A 25,644-nucleotide genomic window follows, 5' to 3' on the forward strand; every position below is an offset into this window, starting at 1 on the left:
AGGAACCAAAGGGAAACAAATGCCAGGGGGAGAAAAGCCAGGAGGGAAACGTGCAGCCCACAGGCACAACAGGCTGAGCTGTGGGCAGGCTTTTGCTATGCCCAGTCCAGCAAATGGGCTGGACAAATTTTTTCCTCCCCCAGCCAACACCCCTGGTGCAGGCTGTAGCTGGATATTCGCTCCTCAAATGCCAAAATGCCCACGAGTGAGTCCCCTCAGCCACCCCCTCCCATGGGCATTTGTGTAAGGTGGAAAAGGGGACGTCCTGTGGGGGTAAATCTGCAAAAGCTCTCTGCAGCACTTACCGCGGGGTGCTGGGCAGGTCGATCCACCCCTGGGCACATGCCACCCCCCAGTACCCAGCCCATGCTCCTGGCCCTGCCTCTGGGGGTCAGTGGGGGTGCAAAAGGGAGGATCTGCCCCAGGGCCAGCACTCTCCTTCCCAGCTTCCATCCTCCCCTTGCTCCAGGGTTTATTTACTGGGGGTGCAGGAATAAATGGGAGTAAGGAGGTAGAAAAGGTCACCTGGGTGGTGGCCACAAAAGGGGACATTGTGCCTCCAGGGAGGGGACGGAAAGGCCCGTGGAGACAGGGGCACTTTGATGCAGTCTGGATGAAAGCATGGTGAGGGGGAGTAAATAGTGGGAGGGGATGACACCAAGACCTGAAAGGCAACAAAACCTCTCCCAGCTGGGACACAAGTCAGGATGGTCCCTTTATTTAGATGGATAGAGCTGGGCACAATGCAGGGCGGCCAGGCCAGCCTGACACTGTCCCCCACCAGCCCTTTCAAGCCCTTCCTTCCCCCTCCTCCCCTCCATCCTCAGCCTCTCACTTTCTTCCATTTTTCCCATTTTCTTCTTTTCTTTCACTCTCCCTACTCCACCTCCCGCTTCCAGCTTTCTCCTGCAGTGAAGGTGCTGAGAAAGAGGGGTGATATACGACGCAAAGTTAATTTTAAGTAGAGGTGGAGAAAAACGGGCTCGGGGACATCCCCTCCATACACACAAGCCATGACGTCTGCGTTTCAGCATGGGGTGGGGTTTTTTGTCCCCAGGGCAAGCTGTGCGCTGCAAATCCTATGGAGGGCTGACTCCTGGGCAGAGAGCGCTGGGGGCTGTTACGCCATGCAGACCCCTGCCCTCTGAGGTGCTTTAGGAGCATAAAGCTGGAGCATCAATTCTTCCCCCATGGCTGGAGGAGTCTGGGGACAAGCTGTCCCACACATCCACACCTCTACAAATGCCCCCAGCTGCTCTTACAGGGTTTGCTGGGGATAATTTCTTGCCACTGGGGTGGCTGCAGCCTGGGCATTGCCCCCCACCTGCCTGGGCTCACGCCTCGCTTGAATCTCCTCTGTGTTTCCAGCCCCTCAGCAAGGAAGGAGATCCAAAGTCCTACTGCCTCAAGTCAAGACACAAGGGGAGCAAACAAAATCAAAACCCCATCATGTGCTATTTTTCAGCTGGCCACCTGACTTTTTCTAACACTTTTGCTGGCACTTTAAGACCGAGACACAGCCCAGGATTTTTGAGATAGCTCAAGTGTCATTGCTGTACTTTGATGCTGTAACACAGAGGTGCTTCACAATCTCCAGAAAACTGAAATTTTGACATTTTGACATGACCCAAAGCAAAGTCCTTGCTTCAGTAAATGATCTGTTGCACATTTTGACCATGCAGAACTTTGGGGATTTCAATCAAGCATTTAACATCTTGGAATTTAAAGTCATCCCGTTAAACAGCTCCTGAAATGAACCATTTTGTAACCCAACTGCTGCACTTCTAAAATCCTTCTTACTCACTGCATCTGCTTTTTTACTGAAGAAAAAAAGCTATATGGAAAAAGTCTCCATTCAGACAATACATTATCAGGGGAAAGAAAGCAGCAACAAATTCTCCACTTAGTTTATTTTCAACGAATATCCTCGCTGTGGCAAAATAACAGCTTCCATAATGCTCAGCTCAGAACTTAGTTGGAAGTTCATTACTTGCTTTGTTGCACGCTAACAAGCAATGCTTGAAGTGAATTATTTTAACTCTCTAACGGAAGTCTCAACTCACTTATTAAAATCGAACAAAACAAATCCAAACGGGTGCAAATAAATTAGCACAAGAAATTTACTTTGCCCTTATCTCAACTCTTCTGGCTTAGGACAATTTGCTAGAAAGGAGCTACACAGCTGTTCAGATTGCTTGCGTTCAAGCAGGCGTGCATTGTGACCCCTGCTCAGCTGCAGGGAAGCTCGCTCTGGGGCCAGGGCTAATCCAGCCGTGCCATGTGGCTTTCTAGCAGGATGAAGTAGGCTACGTGACACCTGAGCTGCTCCTCGCTGCCTCCGTACCGAGTGCCCTCCGCGGTGGCTGGAGAGAGCAGCCGCCAGGCCGGGTTACGGTAGCCTGTACAGGGATGCAGTGGTGCATGGCGCACCGATGCGATGGTGATGCCAAGGCTGACGCTGGTGAGAAGCTGGGATGGGGAGGCGGCAGCACAATGTAGGTGGCTGTTCGGTTCACCCACAAGGAGTGGTGTCCAGTCCTGTCCCTCCAAACGCAGCAGAAGCAAACAGCTTGCAGACACCTCCCGCCCCAGTCTGTGTCCCCAGCAGCCCGACAAGCCCCCTTCTGCAGCTCCCCGTCCAGCGCTCTGCTCCTTCCCTGGGGGATTTCTGCCACGCACACGCCAAGCACAGCCCCTGTCCTAAACAACAGCTCCCACCAAGGGTCCTGTCCATGTAGCTCAGGCCCAGCCTGCCATGGCATGTGCAAGACACGGACACTGCCTTTGCTTTCTCCAGCAGGTTTCACGGCAGGGAGGGCCTTGTTTAAGATTTCTGCTGGGCCTGACAGAGTGCTCAGAGGTCCCTTGAACAACTTGTGTGCTTCTCTTTAATGGCAAGACTTGCCTGCTGGCAACTATTAGCTCTCTTCAGCGTCATAAACAGAGTTAAATTCAGCTCACACCACATTTGAACTTGGCTTAGGCACTAGTGCTTCTGCCAGTACATCACTGTTTTCAACTCTAGTCATCACTGGTTTGAAGTCATTACTGTCTGGTGGTTGGGGTTTTTTTGGTGGTGTGTGCATCCTAAATGAGCTCTGTGGTCTCCCCACTTCAAAAGCCTCTCTGCTCTCACCCCTCTTTACTGACCAAAGACTGAAGGGTATAAACTATCTCAGCAGCATCCCAGGTCTGTGCAGCCCACGGGACACAGCCTGTGGGACAGTCACACGTGCTGCTGGAGGGGGACTGGGGGGAGTCAGGCAAGGAGACGGTGCCGAGCTGTGCCGGGGTGCACCCAGCCCTGCTCCCCATCCTCACTGCCGTTAAACCAGACCCAATACAGTGCGCACCGCGACTTCAAGCTGCTTAAAGCACGTTTCACCCTCTTTGTTGCCCAGTTTGCTCTAGTGCCAGGTGCCTCCTGGGTTAGGAGAAGCAGTGGTGGGGGCCGGCTGGCACAGAGTCCCCTGGGCAGGGAATTGCGTGCACGTGCTTCACCAAGGCGAGCAGCTGCTTCCACTGACACCAACTGGCTCCCCCTCGCTATAAGTAAACCCGTGCTGAGGGCTGGCTGGCAGCCTGTGAGGGTTTGGGGTTTTTTTTTGCAGGTACTGCTCTGGTAAGAGGGTGATGGTATTTACTAATATTCTAAACTAGATTTTAGTTTACCCAGTGGGTTTCACCTGCTTTCTCTCTCTGTATGGTTCTGCTTGAGGGACTGTGGCTCTTGTGGAGCCTTGAAGGAATTGTGTGTGTGAAAGTGGGAAACACAGAGAAAGGGAAATGTGTTACAGTATTGCAACACTTCCTCCTAGTATTTAATATCCTGTCAAAATCCATCTTTTCTTTATATATCTTGAAGTGCTTCACTCAAGGGAAAGATATTTGCTATGTTATAGAAGTGTCAACATTTCACTTACAAATTGGTCATTCTTTTGGCAGTGACTTTAACAGAAAAATCCCCTTGGGGCTACCATGCCTCTCTCTGTTGGCTTTTCTTCCCCTTTTAAAAAAACCAAAAACAAACAACTTAAAAAGCAAGCACAATTTACTGGGTCTGGTGACTCGATTGTGAGTGTACTGCAGGCTTTAAATGGTGGGGCTGAGGCCAGGAGATGAAAGAAGATCAAGAGGCAAGAGAACTGAGTCTTCTCCAGGAGCAAGGTGGATGCTCGTAGGTCAAAGCTTGAAGAGCCGCCCTAGTTCCTGCAGCCAAACAGTCTCCCTTACCAGAAGTTTCTCCCCTTCTGCTGTTTATACCTCTGATCTCACTAACATCTACCCATAAAGGGAACCATGTATACAGTTGAGGTGAGGGAGGGTGTCACAGCCCAATAGTTGAAGTCATTTGTCTGTGCTGCTTGCTCTGAGTTAATGCACTATGCCTTCCACTGCTGACCACTTTCTTGCACTTTTCATTTCCATGTTGCCCTACATGACTGTTTATTTCTCCTCTATTGTAAAACAACACCGATAGCTTGGGCAGATACTAAACGTCCGTCTTGTCTTGGGTTTTTCCTGCTCATCGTGTGTGGCTGCTGGTGTTGGAGTCTGCTGGCTGGCTGGGATTTCTCGGAGCATCTCTCTGGCCTCACCTGTATGTAGCACAGCCACGTTAGGACTTCTGTGGGTCACTTCACTTATTCTTTTGCCACCTTGTTGTGCCCTGGGACAAAAAAAAAAAAAAAAGGTGTCAGCAGGAGTGAGGGGGCAGGCAGCACTCTGCAGAAAACGAGAACTTAATCAATCTGAACAGTGATGTCTGTCCAATTGTAGGCTCTCAAGAACAGGGGAGAATCTCCATTTAAAATACAGCAGAAATCCCAGTCTCTGATGGTTTTGCCATGCTTTCCCTAAGCTGAAGGTGCTGATATTCCCCTCTTGATGACGGTGATGGCAGAGGTGCAAAACAGCCACTCTCCCTGGCAAGTGCCTTGGCTACGCTACTTCTCCCATTCCTGTGCTAGCTTTAGCCTCCTTCTTGGTTGATTTTATTACGGGAAAAAAACAGATGAAAGAAATTACTTGGATATAGTAAAAAGACCAAGTACTAGTAAGTGTAAAACCTCTCCGTGTCCTCACTCAGCTACAGGAGCATCTGCTCCTTTCTCCAAAGAGCAAGCCCCAGGGACCGGCTTGAGAAGACCTGTGGTGAGGCTCCAAGGGATGCTCTGAAAGCACCTGGCAGAGCTCCCTCTGCTCGTGTCTGCCAGGGCACGCACAGAGCTCAGAAGGAGCCAGGGCTTCATGGTGTCCCCAGGTTTTTAAGTCATTCACTAGGCTGCCTGATAACCTCTTAAGGGTGCAACACTAACTCGTCATTACGGCTGGTGCTGCTTTAATACTGCTAGCCCCACTACTCCCAGGTATATATCACAGGTAACGCCCTGTTGATGGTAGTTTCTGGGACGAAAGCCGAACCCTGGCTGGCCGATGCCCAAGCTGGGCAAAGCCAGGCCAGCTCTGCTGCCGCTGACGGCACAAGGGCTGCCTCTCTCTGAACTACGCACGCTCCTGGGCTCCTGGCCCACATCCAATCCAGATAAGAAATGACTGAAAATTGTTACTGTTAGCCGGCTCTTCTGCGCCCTGCATGAGAAGAGCGAAATGACCTCAGGACTAGTCTTAGCACACAGCCGTCTGCCCACAACCCGTGGCAGTGCAGAGCCTTGGTACGCCCAGCAAAGCCTGGCAGGACAAGCATCTTCCTGGCGGCTGCTCCCCAGGGATGGGAGGGCAGGCAGCAGGAAGCTGATACGCAGACACTCACCTTGCTGCCTGCTGCGCTCAGTCTGTAACAAGATCTTTTACGAGGTGTTAACGTAAAAGTGAGTTGTTATAAATTAAAACCAACCGCTGGCTGTTCTCTGCAGGAGGATCTGTGGTAAAGCTGATGTTTGCTGGTGATACCGTGTGGCGGTAGGAACGGAAGAAAGCCCTCTTCCCTCGGACTCTTGCTGTGCTCCGAGGCAGTGCTCTCCTGGGGATCCCTGCAGTGCTGGGGCTCTGCTGCAGCCGCTGACCCTGCAAGGAGGACCAGCGATGCTGTCCTGCCCTGGAGATGCTGCAGGGCACCCGTGTGCCCGCTTCCTAGCGCTTCTCACGGTGTGTAAGCCTTGAGGCAGGCTGCGTAGCCCCTTCCTACAAAATTACTCTGTTTTAATAATAACGTGAAGAAATTTGGAATGAGTGTAGCCATGGAGCTGAACCTGAGGTTGCCCATGAGGGGTGACAGCATCATGTAGACACTCCAGTGCAATAACACGTGGTTCATTGCAAGGAACTATTTTTACCATGTGCTGGGCTTTGTGTGCTTTGGGTAACAAGAAAAGTTTCAGCCTGAGCCATTCAACACGCCAAAGAAAGGGACCACAGTTGAAAACTCTTGGGTTCTTTCAGCCCACGGAGGGGGTCAGCTAATCCTGACGCCACCCTGCAACTTGTTTCTGCTTCATTAGAGATGTCTGTGACCTCTAAAATGCTGCTCAGGAAAACGGGAACCTGTCGGTGGATGCAGATATGAGAGGTTTACAGAAGTGTGTTTCATAGCAGCATGTTGACAGGCCTGTGCCTCCTGGTACCCTCAGCTCGCTACTGCCTCTTTTTTTCTTCTTTTCTTTTTCTTTTTTTGTCCTTAATTCTCAGAATTCCTTGGCATATTTCTTCTGCCTGAATCTGACTGCCCTGCAGCCCTGTACCTTGGGGCTGGGTTTGTGTCCTCCTGGAGAGCCGGGGTTTCCATTTTTGGCACTGCATTTCCACTTACACATCTAAAGAGAAACGATGGGCTCGTCAGACTTTCCCCAGCCCTGCCACAAGTATTTTGGGCAGCAGTTTAGGCAGGTACCTGGGCTTCCTGGAAGCCCCTGTGGTAGCCCTTGGCTGGTGATAGCTAACCCAGACATTCACAGTCTCACCATCACGTGGAGGTACCCCCTCCAGGCAGGGTAAGCATGTGGGTGAGAAGGCAGAGCTGTTGTTACTCCTGCTGCTTACAAGTGACACTCACGGTCTCAGGGCTTTCATCTCCAAGTCTTTGCCCTGGCACTATTTTGCACAAATGGAGCAAAGAGGTCTAGGTGTGAGCACTGAGAGTTGGGAGTCTTCTCAACACAGTCCAATCTCCAAAGTGGCTGCCTGAAGGTACCTGCTGCCTCTACAACTGCCAAAGAACCTACCTTGCGTCCTTCTTAACGCTTGCTTAAAAGAGCAGAACGATTCAATACCCTTCTCGCTGGTGTAGCCTCTTTAGCATCTTGATCTGAGAATCTGCTAATGACTTGTGGTCATCATGGTTGGGGAAAGAAGTCCCTCTGTCCATCTTGTGTTTCTAAACCAAGCATATTTCCTTCTCCCTGCACCTTTTTTCCCCTCAGGTGTTTGCAAGGGTCATGACCACCTTGGGGGGGGGGGGGGTTAAGTAAATTGTACATTCCTGATTTCCCCCTTTTTAGTTTCTCCTGGAACACTAGCTGACAGCACTAATATAACTTGTGATGCTAAGCTCTTTTTTTTTCTTCCTAATATTAATATTGCTTAAGTGAAAACTGTTCACAGCTCACTTCTTGCCAATACAGTTACAGTTGATGCTGCTTTGATGTTGCTGCAACAGTATCTTGGGTGATCTGATGAACCTAGTAACAATACTGGGAGTTACTTGACTGAGAGCCAGATACTGTTTTTGGAAATACAAAAATGATCAGCACTGCTAAGGAAGGAAAACAAACACCCTGCCAAGCAGTAGTAAAACTCTCTAAACAAATGCATTCTGCCATAATGGACACTTGCACAGATAAACGTGGCAGTCCTGATTTCTAAATTGCTTGGAAAAGGTGGCACGCTGTTTCAGGCTGAGGATAAGTATGTGGGAGTCAGCACGGGTTTATGCCCGACTAAATTTTTGGAGGTCATCTGTGAGGATGAAGACCCTAAACCCCCACTGGGGAAAAGTACCGTGTCATACATGCACACACACACCCCAGCCCTGTCTGCTGCTGCCAAGCAGGTCACTTGACAGCCAGGTCAGCCCACAACTCACACTCATACCTGTGGGGCTGCTGAAGAGCCATACAGGACAAAACCTTTGCAAACAATTTATTAAGCACTTGAATTTCCAGGGCCTCTCAAAGGGACTGTTTATTAGAGCAACTTTGTTTAGGGAATGAACTTGAAGCACAGTAACTATTGTTCTTTCTTGCAGGCTCCTCATTGCTGCTTGCTGTTAGAGCTTGCATTTTCCCATGGGTCAATTTTTTTGCTCTTCACACGGAGCCACCTATGTGGAATACTCGTATAGATCTGGATGACAGAGCACCAACTGCAGTTACTGAATTTGGGACTGCCGAGTGATCATACTCCTGAAGACTTCTACATCTCCTGTACTAACGCGGCAGAGAGATTATACACACAGCCCTTGTAAAGTAGGTCAATTTTAATAACCCTTTCTGCTTTGTGTTCACTCAGCATATTCTATAGGCCAGCCCATTTTGCTCTGTTAACTGCTAACAGTCACTAGCGCTGTGTAAGGGAAGCTAACAGCCTCTGCTGTACTCTCCCCAGGCCATCATCACTGTGTTTTGTTTCACAGTGATCTGCTTACCTCTGGCTCACCTCCACTGAAGCAGGTCTTTCAGCGTGAGCCCAAAGGTAACGGACGGAGCTTAAGAGTCTGTAGCAGTGGCAACAGTTTCTAAGGTGCAACTCACCTTTGCTTATTGCCTTTAGGTAAAGTGTATGTATGTGCAGCTGAAGTTAGAGTAGGTCAGAGTGGGATGCTGTTGGTCACGTGTGGTTTTTGAATGACAACACTGTTCTCAGAGATGCTGCTCCGCTGAATAAAGGCACCCCAACCTAACTCCTGAGAGTAGCTGCCAGGACAAACAAACTTCAGATACCCACTCCCTCCTTACCTTTCCATGGCTCTCCCATCGCTGCAGGCAGAGGTGGCACAGCCTGCAGCACCTTCTGCATGGCCAGGAAAGGAGTTATCGGCACTGAACCTGCCTCCTCTCCTATACACATCTGCACCCCTCCATACATCATCTCTGCAGTCTTTGTACCAAGTGCTTGAGTTCACAGAACTTGAATGGGGAGAAGAAAAAGCAAGCCTGGAGGTTACGCCGTGCTGTTCCTTATTCCCTTCCACATATAAAACCTGCTCCAGGAGAGCTGCCTCTCGGCTCATTTCACTCCTTGCTCCCCTTTCCCACTCCCTCAGGCAGAAGTTACCTTGGGCGCTTCTGGCAAACACATGCATCTTACAGCTCTGAAGCCATTTATAAATAGATTTTTATTTATAAAGTCAATTTACATAAAATATGATACTCTTTTAAAAACTGCATATGTACAACTTAAGAAATCCTAGCAAGTGCATACAAAAATGCCTTCAATACATTTTTTTTAAAAAAGAAAACTTCAGTTTTCAGAGAAGTGGACCTTCACACCAGGCAAACTCAGACACCACGTTAAGACACAACAGAACTTTACAGTCTTTTACTAAAGTGTTTGGAGAGGATAAAACCCCACCTGTTTATCTAAACAGAGTATGTTCCCCAAACGTGCTGGCAGCGTCGGGGAGCGGGGGAACCGGGCTTGCTAAAAATAGAACCGTCTCCTCACCCCTTTCTCTAAGGTTTCTTGTACAAAAATAAGTCTTCATACACCAGTGTTCCTGTAGTCAGTTCAAGTTACATATAAAATAGAATCCGGCACGATAAAAAAGCCCCTCCCCCTCCAGAAACAAGGAAGCATCAGGTGGTTGGACTCTCTCTTCTTCCCCCAGGCGCCCGGGCCGGGTCCCCTCCGCTCGGGCACCCATCACCCACCGGGCACCCATCGCTTCCCCGCCGGCGGGCGAGCCCGGCGAGCCAAGTGGCCAGCGGGGGGGCAGGAGGGTGTTCGGGTTTTTTTTTGCGGGGGGATGGTGACGGCTGCGGAGAGATGCGGAGAGCGCCGGTGGGTCCGTGCCCGCTCCCCCAGCGCAGGGGCACGGGGGGAGCGGTGCCCACCCCCCGCCCCCACCCCCGCAGCCCCCTCACCTCCCGCCGGGTCAGATGCTCCCGAGCCAGCTGGTGAAGTCCAGCAGCTCCCGCTCCTCGGGGCTGAGCGCCGCGTCGTAGCCGCTCTCCTCGGAGGAGCACGGCGAGCCGGGCACGGAGGAGGCGAAGGAGGGCGACGCCGAGGAGTAGCCGCCGCCGCCGCCGCCTTCCCCGCCGGCAGCCCGCCCGCGGCCGTCGGGGAAGGCGGCGTCGTGCTCGTCGAGGAGCCGTTGCAGGGCGCGGATGTACTCGACGGCGGAGCGGAGGGTCTCCACCTTGCTCAGCTTCTTGCTGGCGGCGCCGTGCGGGACGTGCTGCCGCAGCGCCGCGAAGCCCAGGTTCACCAGCCGCACGCGGTTGCGCTCCCGCTCGTTCCGCCGGGCCACGGCCGCCGCCGCCGCGCCGGTGCCGGGCAGGGCGGCCAGGGCCAGGCGGCGCTTGCAGCGCAGCAGCTCGGGGGAGGCGGGCCGCCGGCGGCCGCGGGGGGCGGCGGGGGGCAGCGGCGGCAGGGCCCCGCCGTTCATCGCCGGGCGGCCACGGCGGCGGGTGGAGAGCGCGCGCAAAAACAGTAAGGCTTTTCTAAAACCAAAAAGAATTTAAAACAATTTTAGGAAAACTGAACTTAACGCGGGGAGAGTAAAAAAAAAAGGGGGGGGGGGGAGGGGGGCGAGCAGCGCGGGGGCGCTCAGTCAGCCGGTCGCTCGCCCTCCCGCCCGCCGCCCGCCGCCGCTCTGCGCCCGCCGCCGCCGCCGCCCGGCCCTTATCAACGCGCCGCGCGCGAGCCCCCGCCGGCAGCACGCGCCGCGCACGCCGCGCCACGCGCGCAAACCCCCCCCGCCCCCGCGCGCGCCCCCGCCCCCGCGCGCGCCCGGCGCGTGGCGCAGCCAAACAACCCCCCCTCGCGCCCCCCTTTTCCAGCCCCCCCCCCCCCCCCCTCCTCCCCGGGAGCGGCCCCGCTGCCCGGCCGCCCCTCGCAACTTTTGTCCTGAAACCCCCGCTTCTCCTTCTCTGGGCTTAATTTTTAATTTTAATTTAATTTTCATTATTAGCGGGGGGAGGGGCCGCCCTCCGGCCCCGCCCCCGCCCAGCGGCGCTGTGCCAGCCCCCGGCCCGGCCCGGGCACCCCGTGGGGGCGGCCGGCAGGAGCGGCGCGGGCCCGCGGGCTTTGCCGGCGGGGGGGCAGCCCCGGCCCGTGGCGGGGCGCTGCGGTGCGGTGCGGTGCGGGCCGGAGTGGTGCGAGGCGCGGTGCGGGGCGCGGAGCGGGGTGCGGGGCGGACCTGAGCGAAGCGGTGCGGGGCGGGGTGCGCAAACCCCCTGGTACCCAAAGTGCACGGCAGCGGGGTCCACGCTGTCAGGGCGGCTGCGGGTATAAAGGCGAGTGCCGAGGGTAACGGCGCCGAGAGAAGGAGAACGCAAAATGTGTGTGGCTGCGGGCTGCACCCGGGGTCGCCTGCGCCGTCGCCAGCCGTGCCTCTCGGGGGTCCCAGCCGTGCCTCTCGGGGTCCCCTCGGCAGGCCTGGCATCCCGTTGGGCGGGGGCAGCGGCGCGGGAAGGTGCTTTCAGGAGCTGCTGCTCGGTACCTCGGGCGCTTGGGATGAGAAACAGCTCCCGCTGTGTTTTGCTAATTAAACAGGGGGGATGCGGGGGGGTGCGACATACACCCACCGCCCAGGGCTGTGGTGCCCTCTTGGCTTCAGCACGGCTTGCAAGGTGTGCTGTCCCTGGGGCTTTGCTCCTGCCCAGCCAATAAAAACCCCAGCAAAACAACAACCCCTCCAAAACCCCAGTGTGATACTAAAACATCTCTGCCAGGCCCTTTCACTGCCTCGGTCGGCTCAGGTCCTTGCCGCCTTGCCCCCCCGTGCCACCTTCCCAGCTGGTGCCCCTGTGGCCCCTCGGTGTCACTGTCAGAAGGTGGTGGAGGCCGCTTGCCCACCTGAAGGTTTGCAGCAGCTGTTAATTACAGAAGTGCTAATTGCCTTCTGCGGGCTCTGCCCTCACCCAGAGGTGCGCGGGCAGAGGGGTTTGAGGCAGCTCAGTTACGGAGCCCCATTTGTGGGCAGGGAACACAACCCCTTCTTAGGAGGATGCTCAAAGCTGGTGCCTCTGGCAGCAACTCAATGGCAGGGACAGGTTCGGCAGAGCCGGCACCGCACGGGTGCCAGCAAGGCTCTGCGGCACGGTTTGGGTCTCTGAGTAAGGATCTGCATCCCCTTGGCTCCCCTGAGCTGCTCTGGTGCTGCTCCCAGGGTGTTACCTAAGCCAAAAGTAATGACACAAAGAGCCGTCTGCAAGTTCTAGATGTGACATGGCAGAGGTTTTTTTCTACTCGCACAGGGTCTTTTAGGGAGCAGCAAGGCTTCAGAAGAGAAATGTTTTTCCCAGCAATGGGTTGCAACAGCAGCAGGTTGAAAGAGCAAGACCACCGCAACATCACAGGCAGCCAGGCTGGAATTCCTGGAAGTGATGGGAAGGAGCCTGCGAGCACTCTGCAGGTCTGGCAATCCCACTCAGGCATGCATCAGGCTCAGTGCCCAAATTCAGCAGTTTGGAGACTCTCTTGACTGTGGCGTAGGCCTGGGGTGAAAACAGTGAGTAGCCCCTGAAGGGCTGGGCCCAAGAGGAGCGGCTCGAGGCGCGTGGCGTTCCCGGTGGGTTCCTGGGAAGTGCAGGGAGCTGCTGGCACGTACCACACACTGGCGTGTGCCGGCCGGCACAGGCGGCTCGCTCGGCACAAGCCATGCAATGCTGGCACCTGTCCAGCACCGGCGAGGCTGGCACGGGGGGCTTCCCTCATCGTCACCCTCACAGTGGCTTAGGCAGAAAGGGCATGACTGCAACAGAGTAATACCGATGTTCTTTTATTACCCCATCTTTAATTTCTGGTGCAAGCCTTTCTCACAGGAAAGAGGAAGCTGCCGTCTTTGAAGCTTTTCAAGAGAAAACCTCCCATATCGAAGAGCCATGCTCAAGAGTAATAACTGGATTCTTATTGTACAAAAATAACGACAGGGATTTTTTTGTCATTAGTAACCCACAGTTCAAACACCAGTAAATCCAGTCTCGAGGGAGAGCGTGCAGCCTCCAGACCCAGTGGTTGCACACTCAGCTCAGGGACCAGCTTGACTTGTCCAGGTTGGCTGCCGGGCTGCTGGTCGCGACGCGTGTTTCCAGCCAGATGTGACCGTCCAGGCCAGGCCTGAGCACGGCACAAAGCAACTACTTACGCTTCCTTAACCACGCAGCTGGCTTCCCGATGGTCTGAAGGAAGGCAGGTATACCTCGTACTCTGAGAAATGTAATCTTATTTGAAATCTCTTTGTAAAGTTCATGCCTATGTAAGATCCAGTAGAACAAGACATCATTAAACACATTCTGTGTTCACAACCAACTTCCTGATCGTAATCTGGGGAGAGTGAGCATCCAGCGATGTGCTACCCGTCCCCAGGGGGTGGGGAGAAGAAATTCTTCTCTCCTGGCACAGGTAAGGCAAAAGCGGTAAGTGCGTGGTTGGCATGGGCACCTCGCAGCCCTGCCTGGCTTTGGCCAGTGTGGTGCAAGGTGGGCGAACTCTGCTTGGAGAGAGGGGAGCTCTACGCTGAAGGGCCCCCAGCCCCGACGCTATACGTTATTTCTTGCATCTGCCAAAGGTGAGAGCAAAACGGTGCCACCTGCTCCGGCACGTGTGTCAGCGGGAACGTGGCAGGCGAGGTGCTGGGTCAGTCCCACCATCACCCATGTGTCACAGGGGGCCGACGGGAGCTCTTTAAAATCTTTTGCCAAAACTTTCTGGAGCTCAGTGGAAAGCAATAGAGGTCCCGTTGCAATAAGGCTCGGGAGGGCGAATGCAGAAATAAACAGCGATGGGCAGTTGAGCAGCCCTGTTCCTGGCGAGCTTGTGAATCCCCGTTTGCCGGGCTGGGCTCTGCTTGCACAGCTTTTGTGTGGAGCAGGCAAGAGGGAGCAGGGCTGGAGCTGTGTCTTAGGTCCCTTGCTTGCACAGCTAGCACCCAGCGAGTTATGGTTTGCCATTAGATACCATGGGGAAAAGAAAAAAGAATTTAAGGGTGGGTGTGTGTGTGCGCGCATGCTTTAGAGCTAGGAGTACAGTTGTTTCGCTTTCTGGGGGGAAAGATGTTTATTTGAGTTTATTCTTTGAAGGAAACTCCCTGTCTTCAGCTTACACTCTTTTCAAATGTAGTCTTCCTTGAGCTTGATGAACCTTTTTTAATGACTCAGTTCTGACTTTTATTTGCTCACCTATAATTAATTTCAAAATGTGTGGGAATCACTGGAGGATTTCTGAGACACACTTTGGAAATAATAGTGAATAACAGAGTCCTTTGGAGACCTTATGATTTCTCTCCAGTTTTGTTTCTTCCAAGGCAGCCTCCGGCCAGCCTTGTTTCCATTCACAGTGGAGCTGTATGGAGCATCTGAAGCCTGGCAAAGCCCAGCACCTCCCCCTTTTCTCCTCTCCTTCCCTTCTTGAAAAGAGACAGCCCTGGGTTTAAAAGTTGATTTTTAGCTTTGATGGTGCGTATGTGCTATATGAATGCTAAGCAGCCTTTACAATGCATCCTAGTGATGCGCCCCGGAAGGCAGGCGCAGGCTGTGAGGTTTCCCTGGCTTCCCGTCATTCCTACAGCTTCAGTGCAGTTTGATACGGGCATGTTTTATTTACGAGCAAGCTCTGGAGGGAATATAGCCGTGTTACGGGCTGAGGGACCGAGTGGGCTCAGCCAGTGACACTTGTAAATCTGACACATTTGGAGCTATTTTCTACCGTGGAGGAGAGGTATTTTCCCTAACCATGGTGTGGGCTGGCAAAGGAGGAGGCTCCCGAGAGGTGGCAGGCACCTGGCACGGATGTGTCCTGCCTGGATGGTGGGTGTAGTTTTGCCTCCCAGGGCAATGTCATCTTTCCTGGCCTCCAGCCCATCCTTTCGGGGGAGTGTGAGTAGCAGCGCAGCAAAGCTGAGGAGGAGGTCTCTCTTACCTGCTGCCTGGCCAGAGCTGAAGCCGCTGGGGCTGCGGTGCTGCTGTGGCATCGTTGGAAGCTGCACCGATGGAGCAAGAGCCAGAAAAGTGGTCAGCAAGAAAACACTTGCATGAATTCAGCATCTTCTCCTCCATTTATATTTAGCCTCCCAAGTTCCCCCCATGCTGCATTAACACATCAAATCCCCCAGCTTTTAGGACATCCATCTGGCAGTATGGGCAGCATTTCCCTCCAGATCGGAAGAGGGCTGGAGGTTTTTAGCTCTGCAAAAACACATGATCTGGCTTTGTTCCCTTTTTCAAACCAATCTTTTCCTTCTGGATGAGGTGGCACATCCTTCCGACACCCATGCAGCTGGGGATGCTGGTATGTATTTTCACAGCCTAATAGAAAGCTGCAAGCTGCCACAAGGCTAGAGGAAGAGGGCACCCGGGCTCCCCGGGTTATTTTCAGCCTCCCTACCCTCTTTCCATGCTCTGGCTGATAACCAGAGATAAGGGAGGAAGCCACAGGCAGCAGCTGTGGTCACCTGTGGTTTTTGCACCACGTTTGCGAGCGATAAGTTGTGCTCTTGCAAAGGGGACCAACTGATAAAACCTGGCAGGGCGGGCAGGAGGCCGAGTCACACCAGAAATGCCATGCTGCTGCCCAGCCCACCGCCAGCCTTGCCTCTCTTCCCGCTGGGATGGGGCTGGGGAGACACCCTACTGCTCGCCAGGGCTCCCTGGGCAGAGAGCTGCCGAGGCGGGTGTGTGCCAGCGACAGGGCGCCCAGAGGAGGTTGAATCCCGTAGGAGGTGAGGTGCTGTGAAGCCACCCTTCTGATGGCCACAGGTGAGATGGGTGTGCGTGCTCCCCCTGCGCTCGCTTCCGTAGCGCCCTTGGATGTGCCAGATGTGCCTCCCTCGAACAAAGCCCAACCTCTTCATGTCCCAGCTCTACTAACACTCCTAGTAGAGACTTTTTTTGCGGGGTGGAGTAACTTATTTTGCTCTTATTACTTTTTGACATCAGAAATTCTACCAATGCTCCTACTATTGACTCTTTTTGGGGGGGTGGAGTAACTTCTTTTGCTCTTATTTTTTGATGTTAGAAATTCACGTATGTTCTGCCCCAGACAGAAATCTTTCAAGCCATACCTGTGTGGGATAAAGAGTAAGACAGAGGAAAGGGAAACAGCAAAAACCCCTTCCACCTGCAAACCCGGCGCAGTGCCGAGCACAGAGGGAGCTGGTGCAGACGCAGGGTGCTGAGCACTGGAGGCGGGAGAAGCATCAGAGGACGTGGGCAAACTACCCAGGAACAGGCGTCCCGCAGCCAGACAGGGGAATCCCGGGATTAAGTGCAGGTGTTCAAAGCTACGGAGCTGCTGTGGGGGCTCGGCGGGGCGGCGAAGGTGCCCTTCTCTAGGGCAGGAGACACCAGGAGGTAGAGCATCTTTTGTGGAGCGGCTCGGAAGCCTTTCAAGGGGTGTAGCTGATGATCTGATGACCTCTCAGGTGGTCCTGTGGGAAGGTGCGAGACTCCTGCGGGGACCGAGGAGACCTTTGTGGAGCTGGGAGGGCACTGCCCAGCTCTTCCCTTCGGAAAGCCCCTGGCGCCGGGCGGCCCGTGGGGAAGGGGTTCCGCTGGCCTGTGGGGACCCCTAGCGTGAGCTCTGCCTTCGCACAGGTCGCTTCGGTGGCACGTCTGTAGGGCTGGGGGCGACCTGGGGTCTAGGGGAAAGGGCTGCGTGGCTCTTCTCTTGCCCCCGCTGTGAAACGGGCTCCAGGCGTGCCCCGGGCAGGTGACACGGCTGTGCCCCGGGCAGGTGACACGGCTGTGTCCCGGCTGCTAACGCTCCGCCGCTCTCGGCCGGGCTCCCCCCGCCGGTTTACACACTGAGCCGTGCCCCGGACCCTCCTGCAACCCTTGCAGAGGTGGCCCGTAACTCCGCCTGTGCACCAGCCCTGCAGCCCTTACACCAGCGGGCACCCACCTTGAACCCGCAGGAGTGGAGTGGACACAACTGTCCGTCCGTCCCACAGCACCAGAAGAAACGATGGGAGCCAACAGCTCCGCGTCCTGGGGCCGTCCGAGCCCCAGCGCCGTGTCTACAGGGCACTCTCCCCTCCTGGCCCGTCCCCAGGTGCCCAGCTGCTGGACTGGGGGGGCTGGGCATCAGTGGTCTGGCCAGCCTGCTGCCCTCTGCGCAGTCCTCACGGCTCTCCTCCCCTGCTGCCCACTCGTTGGTTTTCCTTGGGTGGTTTCCAGCTGGCGGCTGGAGCAGGAAGGTCTCTGTGTGCCCGTGGGTACACCAGTGTCTCCCACTGGGCATCAGGGACCCACCAGCCACAGGGGATGCCTGTTCCCAGAAATGGCTGTGGCAGCTCCCACTAGTGCCTCCGGAGATTGCAACCAAGTCGTTTTGCAAGAAAGCTTGCAAGACAGCTAGCGATGTAGCCAGAAAATCATGACATGCTTTTTCACATGCACATGGCTTTGTGCAACTCACTTTCTCTTGCTTCTCTTTGCTCTGTAAAATGCATCTTCCTTCCTTTTTTCACTCCCCTCCTCCTCCTCCTTTGTCATTTTCCTGTAGCTGGTTACTGGCATGGGATGGTGTCAACTTTTCCCTCCTTTCTTTGCCACCTGGGGGGAGTGCAACCATTTTCCATTCTTCTGTTTCACCTCTTTTCCACTGCTCTAGCTCCGAAACTAAGGATGATTAAGGCACTCGCTCAGTCTCCCTTTGGCCAGGTTTTTCTTGAGGCTTCTTTGCGATTTACTTTGGGGAAATATGCATCCAGCAGGCAGCTGGTTTTGAAGACCAGAAGTCACCTGAGTCTTCTGTAGCCTTGGGTCTGTGGGGTCTTCAGTGCTAGGGGAGGGGAAAGGATGGAGTCAAAATGTCCATGGACAGTGAGGGTCTCCTGAGCAGGGGGTTATATTTACATATAACCTTTTCCCTGAATAAAATATTGCCAAAGGGATTTTTTTTCCCTGTTCTGAAAATGAAAGTTTTTATAGAGTCTCAGCCAAAGGTTATTGCCATGGGGTGGTTTTTAAATGGGGAGGGAAGACTCATATGCAGAGTTTTTTGGGGGGGTTGGTCTCTCTTTTAAACAACAAGTTATTTTTTTCTAAATCACATTTTCCTAAACTTTTCCCCAAGATACTATTTATGCAGTTCTTAAAAAAAAAAATGGTTAGTGACAATGTTCATCAAGCAAAACTGCATCCCAGTGAAAGCGAAAACCAGAGTATTTTGATACTGACTCTTGACTGAATAGTTTGAATTTTTTTTTAAAAAAAAAACTTTGCTCCAAACTCCGTGACAGGCTGTTTTTTCTGTCTGCGTTTCCCCCTTCCCCAGCCGGCTGTGTGTCGGAGCCGACAGCAGCGCACCAAGAACCAGGGCAGAAGGCGGCTGCTCTAAACAGGATTTAATAACGGGGCAGGAGGAGGTACAACGGCACGTGGTGGGAACTCGGCTTCCCGAGAGGCCCCGCTGTGGCCATGCCTCCCTTTGGTGGGAACCCAGGCTTTATCAAGAGCTGGAAGGACCAGCTGCCGGCTCTCTCTGGGGACAAGCAGCCATGGGACTGAGGTGCGGGATGAGGAGCACCAAGTGCCAGCTGCTGGTGACCAGCCTCTGCGTCATGGTGAGCAGGCAGGTTTGGGGGGGGATCTCTGCAGAATCGTGGTGAACTGCTGCCTTTCCCGGCCCCGCTTGCAGAGGGTCGGGTTTTCCCACGTTGTTTTTCGCGGGTGGAGGGCAAGCAAAGCCAACTGCCCGAGATATCATTGCATGCTGGGCGGTTATCGCTGGCTGCCAGCATCGCCCCCCTGCTGCTGATAGACTTCTGGTTTCTCAGGGCTCTCACGCTGATGCAGCTCTTTCACAACCCAGTGGCCGCCTGGAAGGAGAAAAGAAAGGCTGCGGCGGCAGAGCGGGTGGTTTTCAGCAAAAAGATGGTTGCTCCCATCTACGGGAGCAAAAGAGAGAGGAGGGACCTGCTGCAGCCACGCTTGTTGCTGCGGGGGTGGTCGGCGGCAGGTGGGATCAGTGAGGACGTGAAACCACACGGCTTCGACAGAAGCATACAGCAGAGCCTGTGGATCTGCACTGCAAAGTGAAAGCAATGCTAGGGATCCTTTGTGCTGGCTTTTGAAGCAAATTCAAGGGGAGCTTCTTGGCACCTGATGGTAGAGACAGTGTGAAATGGTGGAAACTGGGGAATGCTTCTCCTGGATGGTTTCAAGTTGTACGCGCCTGTTGCCTTTTGACTTTACCAAAACTTGCAAGCTTAAAAAATAATAATAATCTGTATTTAGTTCAAAGAGGGTTGGTGGCTTGGAAAGAGTGTAATTAAAAGGTAACCCCTTATTCTGAGCTGCAGGTGAAACTTAGTTTGTCCAAATTTCAACATTTCAAGACCATTGGCTGTAGTGGCTGTCGGTTGTTCTCTCTTCCAAATAAAAATATACATTGTTTGGAGGAAATCAAAGGAGGATTGGTACCAAATATCTTTAGAGGAGGTGTTAAGGCACAGCTGCTGTGGGTGGCTAGAATCACGTTATTGCTGTTGGGAGGATTTTAGACTGGTGTTTCTCAGAAATCAGAGCTAACTGGTGTTACACGGCATTTTGCTGGGCGTGGGTCGAGATACGCAGTAATGGGCAGCATGAAGGATCAGTAGTTGCCACGAATTAGGTTACTTATAAGGAGAAAATGCTCCAGTTTGGATGTATTTAGCCTCCAAAACTGTAAGTCTCCAGCAAAAGTTATTAGAAAATGTCATGAAGTGGGGATTATGTTGACACCAGACTGTCACATTTAACACAGGGATAACTGCCTTGTGTTTCTATATTGTAACGGCATAAAATAATGAAACCTTACCTTAGGAGCTAGGACTGGCCTCACATCTTGTATTTTCTAGGTTCATTACACTGGAGCTGCAGCTGTTTTTAACTGTCCCGCTCGCTGTTGGTGCCTCCATCCCAGCTCTGCCACCGGCCATGCTGCAGGGAGCCCTGCCCTAGAGCCAGGTGCCCTTGGGAATGTTCCCACTCCACTGCCTGGACTAGCTCTGGGCAGCACGGAGGGTAGCGTGTCGGTAGTCATCCCATGCCTTAGGCATACCAGTGCTCTCAGGGATGGGGCAGAAACACGGGTGGCCCAGCAGCATGTTGCAGAGACAGAAGCCAGCACGGATTACTTAAGGGTAGTACAAGACTCAGCTCTTTGCACTCCACGATAGGAAACACAGCCAACAGCCGGCAATGGGACTAGCCTTGCAAAGAGCAAAGCAGACAACATCATCCCTGCCCAAAACCACTACTGAAGTGGGCTGCACTCGTAACTGCACGTGTGTACTCTGCAGAGTGGGGGTGGGGCTGCATGGGTGTGCTGCATCGTGTTTCCTTCACATGGTAGGAATTTCATCCACGGACATCGGCCAAGAGACCATGGGCTGCGTGGTGTCACGTGCGCTCATTATGGAAGGGAGAAAAAGATCCTTAGTATGGTTAAGTGTATGGGGTTTGTCCCTTCATTTGTGTTTTGGGGTGCATGCAGTGGTCTTCAGATGATCATGCTCTGTGCATGTGTGTGGGGCTCAGGAATACCCACACACACCTCAAAGCTCTGTGTGTGCTCTGCAGGAGCTGCTGCCTGGTAAATCCCTTCCTAAAACGCTTCTTTTCCAGCTGCTGGGGTTGTCCGTTGCCACGCTGAGCACAGTCACCCACTACGGGCTCCATTTCACCATCATCAGCGACATCTCCCTGGACAGTAACTCCTACAGGGCCATCCACCATGCAGGTACGTCATGGGCACAGCCCAGTGAGACCTTTGGTGAACCCAGGAGCTGCACAATCCCCTAAAGCAACTGAAAAAAATGCAGAGGTAATGCAGGAGGAGGCAGGGTCTGGTTTTTGGAGGATGGATTAGGACTAACAGTCCCACGGGCACTTTATTTCTTTATCAGATCCACGCGCCTGGCACCGAAGGGTGCTGTGGGAGCACTGGGTGCTCAGGCACTGCTGTGTTCATTCCTGTCCCTCTGTTCACTGTCTCTCCATCCTTTCCCTGCGCTGTGGTGACAGCTCAGGGGGGCGCAGCCGCAGACAGACCTAACAGTACCGTGGGGCTGGCTGGGCCCTGGGAGCGTGGGGAGAGGGACATTTACAGGAGTTGAAGAAGAGCACAAAAATTGAGGCTGGGGGGAAAAATGTGTGGAAATACCTGGGTCTGGAGGAAATGTGGGGGTTTTTTCCCTACACAAGGAAGAAATATAAACTGAGTTTCAGGTACAAAGCTAGAGCAAAGAGATGAGAACAGCCCAGGTACTAAAATACTCTGCTTGCCTCTGCTGCACATGCCCCTGCTGCTTCTCCTGAGTATTCTCTGGACTTAAACACTCTCATACCCCTGTCTAAATCCTGGTTCTGAATTTCAATTGAACAAGGCAGATGTAAAAGCCACGTTAGTCCAAAGCTGGGGTGCAGCCCTGCCCCTTTCCTGCACACCCCAGGGGTTCTATAGACTGGCCCTTTGCGAAGCCCTGCAGGCTCTCCGGTGGCAGCTGCCCCTCCAGCGATGCTCCCACTTTGTTTGTTCGCCAGCGTTTACCCTGCACAGCTGGCCCCGAGCGAGGGCTGCAAGGCCCTTGGCAGTGCTGTGGTCCCTGAGCCCTGCCCCAGGGTGCTGGCTGTGGCCCTGCCTCAGCCAGGAGGAAACCAGAGGGCAAGTGTTGCACCAGATTAGCAGCGCACAAAGTCGCGATAGGGGCCGTGGGACAGCTGCGGTGCATCAGCTCCCCCCACCCCAGCGCTGGGAGATCCTTATCAGACTGCTGCAATAATTGACAGCTTACAGTCTGCCAGGTGGACTGTCACCCTTTTTGAGTGCTTTGCTCTGCTGGAGCCGTGGGAACCACTCAGAGGCTTACAGCCAAGCATACACAGAGGGGGAGTAATGAATAAATTATAAACCAACTTCAGTTCTGCAACCTGGCCTTCTTGGACCAGCTCCCCAAAATGCACTTTTTGGTCCCAGTCTGGGTGAAAACATCAGACCAGGCCTCTGTTAGCCCTGAAGTCTTGGTGTCTGACCACAGCTCCCATGTCCAACTTCCTTCCAGCTTTCTACGTTGGGATCTGCCTCAGCATGACCCTGATCCTCGCCGCCCTGCTGAGCTCAGCCGCCACGGTGCGGGAGTCGCAGTGCCTCACCGCCATGGTGCGTATCGGGAGGGACTGGCCCGGAGGGGCTTTTTGTAGCCTTGGGCTGGCACCCTGAAAATGTGGTGCTGGGGAGCCCAGGAGCATGCATGCCTGGGGAAGGACAGCCTGTTGCTCCACCCGGTGCTGCAAGGGGACATTTTTGTAAGAGGCATGACCTTACAGAGTTCCTCCAGCTGAGGATTGCATCCTCCTGTACCTTGTTTCTTTTGCCAGGGTGCTGTGTATGCAGCTTTTGGAGCAGGGTCAAGGGGAGATGGGTACTTATCTGCCAGAGCAATTGCAGTGATAACTCCCAGTGTATTTTTTTTTTTCTTACCAAGTCAACATGCAGTTTGTGTGGGGAAACCTTAGCAGTGTGAGGTTGCGTCCCACATTGTTCCTCTGACTTGTGACAGTAAAGTTAGCTCCCCTCCTTCCCGTCTCACTGCAAACGTGCACCATGGTGGTGGTGCGAGGCATACAAAGCACGGCAGCAGGCACAGGGGCTTTGGCCGTCACCCTCCAAGAAGGAGGTGGAGGGGAACCACAAGAGCTGAGATGCCACCTGCCTCCGACCCGTCCCCTGCAATGCAGCACCTGCTTGGGCCCAGGCCATGCCAGCATTAGCAAACTGGACCGTGAGCTCAGCTCCATTTAAAACCGCCGCCTGCACCCAGGGTCCGGATGGTGCTGTGCTGGTGGGACGGGTGGAAAGCACCTCTCCCTGGGGGGTCACCCCCACTGTGCGAGGGGCAGGAGTTCACAGGTAGGGTGCTGCTGTGCTTAGCAGAAGATAATTGCATTGCTGTTGTACATAAACTAGCTTTAAAGAGATTAATCTATACGATTAGAGAAAATGTTATGATGGCAGAAATGAGAAGCTGACACCTTAACACTTAGTGCAAGGCAGCAACTGAAGTTAACGTCTTCACCTTGTCGGTACAGTCTTCCTCTTTCCGAGATGCTCCAAGGGGCCCGAGTGAGATGGCTCGCCTGGGTACCGCTAGCAGAGAACCGGGAATTCCCCCCTCGTTTCCTGAAGGATCCTTTAACGTCTGCCTGCAGCTTCTGCACCCGCGGCAGACGGGACGAGGGGGCTGGTGCGGAGCGGCCCGGCCCGGCCCGGCTGCCGGCACTCAGGGCCGGACCCCGCGGGAACCCCTGCGCTGCCCGGGCGCGGGCCGTGCCGCTGGGCGACAGAGGCTGGTAACGTTCCAGCCGTTTCCTGAAGGGATGGTTGAAGAACATCCCAGCGGGCTGCAGAGCTGCCGTTCTCCTCCGAGGGGCCCCCGGTGCTGCCCTCCCTCCCTCCCTGCCGGGGGCTCCCCCAGCCCCCATCGGCGCCCCCAGCCCCTTGGGGGTCGGCTGGCACAGCCCGGCTCTGCCCACCAAAGGACCCTCCGGCCGGCAGAAACGCCAGGCGGGCTGCCCCCCCGCCGCGGCTGCCAGCCTGCCCTGCGCGCTCGCCAGCCACGGCCCGGGACCCCGGGGGCGCTGGCGGAGGCGCTGCCCCGGCACCGGGGGCGGGGCGGCTCCCGCGCGCTGCGCCGCGGCGGGGGATAACGGGGCGCCCCCTGCTGGGCGGGGCCGGGGGGCGGGGGCAGGGCCGGGGGGCGGGGCCGCGGCAGCTCTACCCGTGCCAGGGGCGGCTCCTCCTCCGCCCTTCCCCGCCCGCGGCCGGCCCGGCTGCGCTCCGCCGCTGGGGGGGGCCGCGCTGCCTGCGCTGACTGCGCTGCCTGCTGCTGCCCTCTGCTGCCCTCTGCTGCCCTCTGCTGCCCTCCGCCTACTGCTGCCCTCTGCCTACTGCTGCCTGCTGGTGCCTGCTCCCTGCCTGCTGCTGCCCTCTGACTGCTTTCCCCTGCCTGCTGCCTGTCCCCTGCCTGCTGCCCTCTGCCTGCTGCCCACTGCGTGCCCCACCAGGCCGTGGCACTCTGCCCCAGGAGGTCCAGGGGAAATGTGCTGCGTAAGGCAGCTGCCACCGTAACCGCTGCGGGGCTGGCGGCCTTCAGAAATTAACGGGGAAGCCCTGGGAAATACCCAGGAGCTGGTCACCAGCAACCACCTTCTCTGCTCCTCTTCGTTCAAGCAGCTCATCATCTTTAGTGGCACAGGGGAGCTTTGCTTGCTCCTGTAAGTTGTCCCTGCTTTGTAACCGTCAGTATCTTACAGCAAGGGCCAGCCCGCTGCTTGTTGTCCCACCAGCTCCTACCCCCTCCCAAGGCTTTTATTGAATTTCTGATCTGCAAGCAAGAGGTCCAGGCAGGGAGAGCCAGCCCCTGATGGCTGTAGTTGCAGTGTAGTTGCGATGTAGTTGCAGGAGTGGGGCTCAGCCCTGTGGGGCTCTGGAACTTGTGGCTGTCGCATCCCACCCTGCTGATCCTCACTGGGCTGTAGCTTGCAGCAACCGCCCCCCCCCAGCTTGTGGCTTTTTTCCTACTCGTTAATAGAGAGGATTTTTCACTTTCTCCCACTATTGATTTTAAAGGACTTTTCCTCTCCTGCAAAGCATGTGTCTTGTTTAGAAGATCATTTAATTCACTATTTAATCAAAGAGGGAACACACGAGAGTATTGGTGCCTGACATCTGTGGCTGTATAGGAAACCAGGCCACGCTCGAGGGATGTCTGCATTGATGTGGCTAATCCACTGCAATGACCCTTGGTAAACCAGCTACCCTGGGGGGATGCTAGCCGGGATGCAGACAGGCTTAGAGAAGCGTTGCCCTGGTCACTGACCTGTTTGGTGGATCCCATCTCCTTCTTGTCTCTTGGTTTCCCTCGTGGCTTTTTTTTTGGTTGGGTTGTTGTTGGGTTTTTTTGTCTATTGAAATTATAAATGCTCACCCTGCCTGGCTATCTGGAGTTTTGTGTATACAGAGGAGTGATCTCAGTCTTTGCAGGCCTTACTGGTGCTGTCCTGATAACGATAGTGGGTGCACAGTGGTTAGAAACCAGAACAGGTCAGATTGGTTAAAGCACTTGTATCTCAGGAGCCTGTCGCGTTGCTGCACTTGTTACCAGCATTACCAACGAGACAGGCGCCGCTGTGCATCCACTGATGCTTGCGAGGAGGCTGTTTTCTAGAGAGTAACTGAGACCTTAAGGATAAAAAAAATATGTTCTAAAATCCTGGACTATTATCCCCAAAGCTCCTCTTAAACAGGGAGAGTAGTGGCAGGTTTATTGACTGTCCTCCAGTCCTGGCACACGCTGCTTTTTGGTAATCCGCAGTCTGTCACGCAGTCAGTCCTGAATGTAAACATCCTGCAGCTCTCGCAGCTGCAGAAGGCCGTGTTGCTGTTGAAGGGGAGGAGAAGGAAGGAAAACTGCAGTTGCTGGTACTGCTTGTGCAAAGGAAGGACTGGCTCTGGTGGGGTTTAAGGTACCGTGTACTG

The 25,644-nt window shown here is 54.5% G+C and overlaps 2 protein-coding genes across 6 annotated transcripts in view; one reads left to right on the top strand and one right to left on the bottom strand.

Annotated features, from left to right (window-relative positions):
• Positions 1 to 228: 228 nt before the first annotated feature.
• Positions 229 to 10,694, bottom strand: ASCL2 (achaete-scute family bHLH transcription factor 2). 2 transcript variants are annotated; one of them, XM_080405275.1, is made up of 2 exons: positions 10,041 to 10,694; positions 229 to 4,669 (listed from the first exon to the last, which is right to left on the bottom strand). In XM_080405275.1, the coding sequence occupies exon 1, from the start codon at positions 10,562 to 10,564 to the stop codon at positions 10,052 to 10,054; it is 513 nt and encodes a 170-aa protein (XP_080261401.1). In that variant the 5' UTR covers positions 10,565 to 10,694; the 3' UTR covers positions 229 to 4,669; positions 10,041 to 10,051. The 2 variants fall into 2 exon arrangements, with proteins under 2 accessions (XP_080261401.1, XP_080261400.1); XM_080405274.1 differs by lacking the exon at positions 229 to 4,669 and adding an exon at positions 9,274 to 9,932.
• Positions 10,695 to 11,343: 649 nt separating this feature from the next.
• The window catches only part of TSPAN32 (tetraspanin 32), a 41,281-nt gene continuing 26,980 nt past the window's right edge, over positions 11,344 to 25,644 (top strand). Inside the window, exons 1-3 of one of the 4 annotated variants that reach the window (XM_080405266.1) lie at positions 11,344 to 15,875; positions 18,397 to 18,685; positions 20,733 to 20,847. In XM_080405266.1, coding sequence (XP_080261392.1) covers positions 18,620 to 18,685; positions 20,733 to 20,847 — 181 coding nt within the window. In that variant the 5' untranslated portion in view covers positions 11,344 to 15,875; positions 18,397 to 18,619. The remainder of the gene's footprint in view (positions 15,876 to 18,396; positions 18,686 to 20,732; positions 20,848 to 25,644) is intronic. The other 3 variants (XM_080405265.1, XM_080405264.1, XM_080405263.1) reach the window with 3 other exon arrangements.

Source organism: Falco punctatus (genome assembly GCF_963210335.1).
Source record: "Falco punctatus genome assembly, chromosome: 10".
Taxonomy (NCBI): domain Eukaryota; kingdom Metazoa; phylum Chordata; class Aves; order Falconiformes; family Falconidae; genus Falco; species Falco punctatus.